The sequence below is a fragment of the Microcebus murinus genome, chromosome 25 (assembly GCF_040939455.1).
Source record: "Microcebus murinus isolate Inina chromosome 25, M.murinus_Inina_mat1.0, whole genome shotgun sequence".
Taxonomy (NCBI): domain Eukaryota; kingdom Metazoa; phylum Chordata; class Mammalia; order Primates; family Cheirogaleidae; genus Microcebus; species Microcebus murinus.
Window position 1 is genome coordinate 8848414 of NC_134128.1, and position 8062 is coordinate 8856475.

Sequence of the window (8062 nt, forward strand, 5' to 3'; positions counted from 1 at the left end):
AATAAGAATGGGACCATACTACAATACTGTTTTATATTTTTTCTCTCCATATAGTCACATGCCTATATCATCATCTTAATGGCTACATAGTTGTCTATGATACAAATGACATCATTTTTTTTTTTTTTTTTGAGACAGAGTCTCGCTTTGTTGCCCAGGCTAGAGTGAGTGCCGTGGCGTCAGCCTAGCTCACAGCAACCTCAAACTCCTGGGCTCGAGCGATCCTTCTGCCTCAGCCTCCCTGGTAGCTGGGACTACAGGCATGTGCCACCATGCCCGGCTAATTTTTTTTATATATATATCAGTTGGCCAATTGATTTCTTTCTATTTGTAGTAGAGACGGGGTCTCGCTCTTGCTCAGGCTGGTTTTGAACTCCTGACCTTGAGCAATCCGCCTGCCTCGGCCTCCCAAGAGCTAGGATTACAGGCGTGAGCCACAGCGCCTGGCCTCAAATGACATCATTTATTTAAAAAATCACTGCTGTTGGACATTTTGGCTCTTTCCATTTTTTTTTATTGTTAGGAAGTAGTGGTCTCAAAAGTGGGGGTACACAAAATTATCCTTTGGAATATAGGAACACTATGTGAGAATTTCTACTGATTTTTACTTTGATCTTAAGACATTTTGTGAGAAGGGAATTAAGCTTTCTCATAGTTAATATTCAGACTATGCCAGCACCCTCTCTTGTCCCTTATCAGAGGGTACTTACCTATGGCTCCGATGTTTCCTGAGGAAAAGTAGCCTCGTCACTTATCTTTCACTTTGAACATAATTGTTACACAATACCCGGCCGAGTGGGTTTACAGCAAACCATAGAATCACAGTGAGGCTTTTTAATAAAATGGAAGGCAGGGATGGGAATATTTTATATTACACAGAGGCTTCTTACTGTGTTGACACAGTACTTTAAAAAGTTGTTGAATTTAAAGATCATCAATTTCAGGGCCAGGTGTGGTGGCACACACCTGTAATCCCAGCTACTCGGGAGGCTGAGGCAGGAGGATCGCTTGAGCCCAGGAGTTTGAGGTTGCTGTGAGCTACAATGATGCCACTGCACTCTAGCTGGGGCGACACAGCCAGACATCACCAAAAAAAAGACAAAAGGAATTTTAAAAAGACAGTCAATTTCACATTTTTCTTTCACCAAGAAAAAGTTCTAAATTTGCTGACAGATACTAAAGTGTTTCTACAAAATAGAACAATGAATTTGAAAGTAATCGTTTTGAAAGATATGTATCCTATAGAAGGAACATTTTGAAAATAGACACTTGAAAGTATTTCCTTTATTATGTATTATTCTGTGGCCAAAACAATGTGACTTTTTAAAACTCTTATTTCTATGGATTAAAAAATGTTGAAGACACAATTTTAACCTATAAATCTTTCAAACAAAATGAACTAATCTGTTAAAAATATAAAAGCATAACACTTTCCATTTAGTTTATAAGAACAATTGATTGGTTTCGGGAAGATTTTTATGAAAATTTTTTTATAATTTGTATTGTAAAATGAATGCCAGAGATTAGTGAGCACAGCCAACAGTATGCTACACTTGGATCTATGTAGCTTTGTGAGTTATCTGTTCAGCTATGGTAGCCATTAAAAGTCAGATGCCAGGCTGGGCGCGGTGGCTCATGCCTGTAATCCTAGCACTTTAGGAGGCCAAGGCAGGCAGATTGTTTGAGCTCAGGAGTTCGGGACCTGCCTGAGCAAGAGCAAGACCCCATCTCTATGAAAAATAGAAAGAAATTATCTAGACAACTAAAAAAATACATATATATATATATATAATTAGCTGGCCATGGTGGTGCATGCCTGTAGTCCCAGCTACTCGGGAGGCTGAGGCAGGAGGATCGCTTGAGCCCAGGAGTTAGAAGTTGCTGTGAGCTAGGCTGACGCCACGGCACTCTAGCCTGGGCAACAGAGTGAGACTCTGTCTCCAAAAAAAAAAAAATCAAAATCAGATGCCAGAATTAACTGAATTTGGTATTCAGAATTAACTGAATTTAGTATTTTACCTAATATTAAACAATTTTTCAATCTCATTGTTTCTAATATTAATATTTTCATGAAAATTTTAATTCATTTGATATTTTTAGATTGTTATTTTTCACCTTTAACTTGATTCCCTTTTTCACATGTGTTTTATAATTAATGCATTACCATGGTGCACAGATATAATTCGTGAATAAGTAAATGTGCATATATTCGAGTTGTACATTCAAAAATGTTTTATGGATGGCGGGGTGCATGATCTAAAACGTATGGAGATCATGAGTATGGAATGCTGCCTGTTTGTGACAGCAGAAGTCTGGGACCAGGAACTATTTACACAAGTCGTGACATATCCATTCAGTGGATTATTACACAGTCACTAAAAGCAGTGTGACTCTGTGTGAGCTAATTCAGAACAGCCCCAGAGAGGATGCTCGCACTGACATGGGAAAGGGGAGGCAGATGCGGCTATAGCGTGTGTACCCGACTTGTCGTGTGTCTGAACGATTCACACCCACCCGCTCACACCGAGTCATTATTGCCTCTGAGAAAGGGCATTGGAAAGAGATTTTTCACTGCTTTCTCTTTTGTACTGTTTACATTTTATATTATGCAAAGGATTAGTTTTAAATTAAAACTAGTAAAAAAAAAAAAAGAGGAAACATCAAAAAGTGAAATACATATAAAAACCCACCTCTTTGTAGCTAAATTGTCATCTGACATCTGTAATTATTTCCTTGGGAGAACTTCCTCTAAGTAAAATTGTAGGATCACAAGTAAATATATTTTTACGGTTCGCCTACATTTGACAGATTGTCCTCCAGAAAGGCTAGAACTGTGCTAACAGCCACAGGCGGCTATTGAGATTAAAATTAAAGTTCAGATTAATTAACATTAAATGCAGTTAGAAACTCAATTCCCCAGCGGTACCCAGTGGTTACTAGTATCACAGGAGGTTATGCGGGACAGTGCCGTGGCCGCCCACGGCCGGGCTCCGCTCGCTCCCGGCCCGGTGCGGGCTGGCTCCCCAGCGCTGGCCCGTACCCGCCCCAGGTGGCCCCGCCTCGCTCCGCTGCCCCTGTGGCCAGCTGTGTCCGTGTTTCTCCCTTTGCAGCTGTCCGCATCCGTTGTCCTTTTATCCTCCTGATCCATCGGCAGTTTCAGCACTGTGTCAGCTATTCTGTCCCAGGAAAAGGTTAAAACTTTTTTTTTTGAGACAGAGTCTCACTCTGTCGCCAGGGCTAGAGCGAGTGCTGTGGCATCAGCCTAGCTCACAGCAACCTCAAACTCCTGGGCTCAAGCGATCCTCCTGCCTCAGCCTCCCGAGTAGCTGGGACTACAGGCATGTGCCACCATGCCCGGCTAATTTTTTCTATATGTATTAGTTGGCCAATTAATTTCTTTCTATTTATAGTAGAGACGGGGTCTCGCTCTTGCTCAGGCTGGTTTTGAACTCCTGACCTTGAGCGATCGGCCAGTCTCGGCCTCCCAGAGCGCTAGGATTACAGGCGTGAGCCACCAGGCCTGGCCAAAGGTTAAAACGTTTTAATACAATTTTCCTTTGTATGTTTAAAACTTTAGCTACTGGTGTACTCTGCTCATACGGCTACCTGCCGGCGGCCGGCACGGTAGCAGGCTGGAGCAAAGAGACGGTTGCAGTCTTTGGCCACAACTTGAACCTGTGTCTCCCCGTTGTCCTCAAAGTAGTGACAAGGACAGAGACGGGATCAGACAGACCCAGTTTCCAATCCCACCTCTTCTACGTTCTGAGACCTCTTTTCCTCATCATAGAACCAGGGCAGTGACACCTGTCCTTCTAAAATAGTGTGACATGAAATCAAGTAGTGCCTAGCATGCGGCCAGCTGCTGCTGCGGCCACTGTCACCTAAACTCACTGTCACCCGAACTCACTGTCACTGAACTCACTGTCACTGAACTCACTGTCACCTGAACTCACTGTCACTGAACTCACTGTCACCAAACCCATTGTCACTGAACCCACTGTCACCGAACTCACTGTCACCAAGCTCACTGTCACCTGAACTCACTGTCACCGAACTCACTGTCACCTGAACTCACTGTCACCGAACTCACTGTCACCTGAACTCACTGTCACCGAACTCAGTCACCTGAACTCACTGTCACCAAGCTCACTGTCACCTGAACTCACTGTCACCGAACTCACTGTCACCTGAATTCACTGTCACCGAACTCACTGTCACCGAGCTCACTGTCACTGAACTCCCCCGCGCCTGCGCGGCTGTCCCCTAGGCACCGTCCGGCTCTCGGAGCTGCGGGCCACGGTGCAGGGCGCCCTGCCGGCGAGCGCGGCGCCCGCGCTGCCCGAGGACATCGCCCGGCGGCGGGCCGAGGCCGAGGCGGAGGCGGAGGCGGCGGCGGCGGCGGCGGCGGCGCTGGCGGACGGGCGGGCGCGCAGGCGGAGGCCGGGCGCGGCGTTGGCGGCGCGGGCGGGCGCGGAGGAGCGCGGCGGCCGCGGGCGGCGGCAGCAGGACTTCGGCGCGGCGCGCGGCGGCTCCAGCGACGACGACAGCCGCGAGAGGGGGAGGCCGCGCGCGGCCGACGAGCCCTGGACTCAGAGCCAACAGAAGCTTCTGGAGCTGGCGTTGCAGCAGTACCCAAAGGGGTCCTCCGACCGCTGGGACAAAATAGCCAAGTGTGTCCCGGCCAAGAGCAAGGTGGGTGGCCCTCGCCTCTCCCGGGCCCCTCGGCGCAGTTCCCCAGCAGCGCGCGGCCGTGCTGTAGACGGGCTCAGGCCCAAGTGGAGCCGCGCAGCCGCGCGCCAGCCTTCCCGGGACGGGGTCTGGCGCAGGCGCGGTGTGACGCGGCCCCTCGGCTCAGCCGCCTCCTCCAGGAAGGCAGCCGGCTTGGGGGTGCAAGCTCCCTGCGTCCGGCTGAGAAGGGCGCCATAGCGTCACAGGGCCCTCTCGCCTTGTGACAGCCCTGCAGGCAGGGGCTGGCGGGCGGAGGCGGCGTTCAGATCCCCCTGGGTTCTGCACAGGAACAAATCGAGACTCAGGTTAGCGCCCAGGCGCCCAGGGGCTCCCGGGCAGTATTTTGGGGCGCGGGCAAGTGTGAAGGTGACATTTAGGATTCTGCTTCCCTTCTGTAACCTTGGCCGTTTGTAAGTGACTTTTCTCCCTGCTTATAGCTCTTCGCACCTGCTAGAATACATCCGCAGGTAGTTCTCAAATACAAACTCAGAGAGGCAGGGCGCCGCGGCTCACGCCTGTACGCCCAGCACTTTGGGAGGTCAAGATGGGAGGATCGCTTGAGGTCAGGAGTTCAAGACCAGCCTGGGCATCATAGCAAGACCCCTGTCTCTACAACAAATTTAAAAATTAGCTGGGTGTAGTGACAACGATTTGAGAGGCTGAGGCGGGAAGATCACTTAAGCCAGGAGTTGGGGCTGCAATGAGCCATGATCACGCCACTGTACTCTCGTCTCGGTGACAGAGGGAGACCCTGTCTCTTAAAAAAAAAACAAGAGAAAAGATGGGTGTACCCTGTGGAGAGCCACCCCACCCCACCCCAGCAGTCCCCCGCCTTGTGCTCTGGCGGTGGGGAGCCGTGGAGCTTCAGGGTGAGATCTTTTCCACTCCGGCTTTTATGACACAAACCGTCTCCGGGGCTGCGATCCTAGTCTGCGGCACCAGGAACCGGAGAAATCCAAAGAACCCGTCTCTCCTGCCTTCTGTGCCTGTCACGCCGCAGCCTCCGGGCACACGGCTGCTCCTTTGCATTCTTATTTTTTTTAATTGAAATTCTGTGTTGGAAAATCTAGCTCGTGGCCGTGCGTGTCCCTGAGTGTACGGGCCTAGTTATCTGTCGCCTCCTCTAAAATGATGAAAGTTGAGAGTTCCTGGGGAGAGAAATAAACCGTTAGCCGTTGATCTCTTTGGGAAGCACAGATTCTCCCAGCCTCGCCGACTGGTTTGCCGGAAGTCATTATTTTCCCTGAATTTCTCTGGCATCTGCAGGACACAGGCGTTTGCATGTGTGGCGCACGGACATTGGCTGGAGAGGAAGGCGCTGGCGCGTGGGTTCCTGAGGATAACAGTGGGACAGCCATGGCCTTGGGGGTTGGGACCGCATGCGTGGTGGCCTGTGGGTGCTCCCTTAAGGCCCAGGGCCGGCTGCTCCGAGCTCAGACCTCTGAGGGTGGAGTGCAGGTCTGGCTGCATCCGGTTTCGTGCCGCTAGGACGGCAGAGCTACGAAGACAGGCTAGGCTTGTTACAGACCGTAGTTAGTTAGGCACGTGGATCTTCGGGAGGGCAGAAAAGCCACCAGTTAGAAGACGCTCCTGACCCCACTGAGGTCCTAGGAAGACAGCGAACATCCCTGCGCTAACCAGGACAGCCAGTAAAGCCACCCGCCCTAGAGCAGAAGTCACTTTGCTCTAGATCTTAGTCATCAAAGGCTTAGGGTATCACAGAGCTAGTATTTTTCAAACAGAAACAGAAAGGATTCTGGAAAGTACCTTGTGATCCACATGAGAATAAGGAGGCCCTGCCCCGCCACCACCCACGTCTGCTTCAGCCTGAGTCCCCTGAGTCCAGCCCACCTGTGCCAGCTCCAGGCAGCAGAGACCTGAAGCGAGCGGCCAGGAAACCCCAGGAGGTTCTGGGGGAAGGGACCGGACATGGAGCGCCCCCTTCGTTAGCACTGGGCCCAAGCCAACACGGGCTTGGGGAGGCGCCTGCTCTCACCTCTCTTTTTTTTTTTCTCCCCACAGGAAGACTGTATCGCTAGGTACAAGTTGCTGGTTGAACTGGTCCAAAAGAAAAAACAAGCTAAGAGCTGAATATTCTGGAAGATGATGTCCACGTCCATTTTCCAAAATGAGTATTTTACAAATCTTTTGCAGAAATTTGCATTCTGTACCTCAGTATTTCTATACGTCATGTGCCTTAGTAAAAACAATAAATAATAAATGTTGTGCCATGCTGTTTAAACACACACTGGGGGGGGCGGGAAGCGATCTGGGTATTTGGCAGATTACCCCTCATCCCTGCAGAGCTTACTTTCTGGGGAACAAAGAGTGGTTTCGAACAGTCGGGCAGCTGTGTGCTTTTGAGGGAAACATATAAGCGAAGGATGTGGAAGAATTCAGACGTAATGTCTTCCTCTAAAATCCGTGACCCGGGAACACAGCAGTTAGTGTCGTCATCGGAGGCCGAGCGGCAGGGTGAAGTCGCCTGGGGGGAAAAACCCCCAGCTTGGTTTGGAGCTGGCGAGGATCCATGCGAGATTATCTTAACTGGTTAAGTGTATTTAGGAAAAAAAAGTCTAAATGACCAAGGACATACGGCAATAAACTCTGAGTTTGGGCTGCTTGGTAGAAATTCGTTCCCAGCTGAATTGCCAGAGAACATGCAGATAGGAACTGATGAAACCCGGGCCTCTTTTCGAATACCTGAGTTAAAAATCACTATTTTGTGCTATTTCTGCTGAAGTCGTTCAGGTTGTGTCTGAACTGTCCCCATCAGCTAAGCATCCCTCTTTAAATCTTCTGTCCTTTCCTCAGGGCGTGGAGATAGTTGGATGTGTGCAGCTTAAACTTGAAAAACGTGAAGAGAGCCAGAGCAGGGAAGCGATCTGACAAAGTCTCTGTAAAGATGCCATTTTGCTCTGAAGATTGCAGTGAGGTCAGTTTCTGGGAGGAAGGTGTGGGTGGCAGAGGTCGCAGTGTGAGCTTCCGTCCACGCAGGGGGACATGGGGCCAGGTGAGCCCCGAGCCCTGGATGACAAAGGCAGGAGCTGACGGGCTCCCTGGTTCCACAAAGAGCAGTTGAAAACTGAACAAACTGCAAATTTACAGGTTGAATACCCCTTATCTGAAACGCTTGAGACCAGGAGTGTTTTCAGATTTTGGATTTTTTTCCGATTTGGGAATATTTGCATACTTAATGAGGTATCCTGGATATCTGCATATCCCTTAATGAGGGAACCTAAGTCTAACTATGAAATTCATGAGGTTTCATATACACCTTATAGGAAGAAGGTAATTTAATACAATATTTTTTAGAATTTTGTGCATGAAACAA

General features: G+C 49.3%; 1 protein-coding gene across 1 annotated transcript in view; it reads left to right on the forward strand.

Moving 5' to 3' along the window:
* The window catches only part of DNAJC1 (DnaJ heat shock protein family (Hsp40) member C1), a 188866-nt gene extending 181917 nt beyond the window's left edge, over positions 1-6949 (forward strand). Inside the window, exons 11-12 of the mRNA XM_075997491.1 lie at positions 4268-4692; positions 6751-6949. Of these exons, the coding sequence (XP_075853606.1) occupies positions 4268-4692; positions 6751-6819 (494 nt within the window). The 3' untranslated portion in view covers positions 6820-6949. The remainder of the gene's footprint in view (positions 1-4267; positions 4693-6750) is intronic.
* Positions 6950-8062: the final 1113 nt, after the last annotated feature.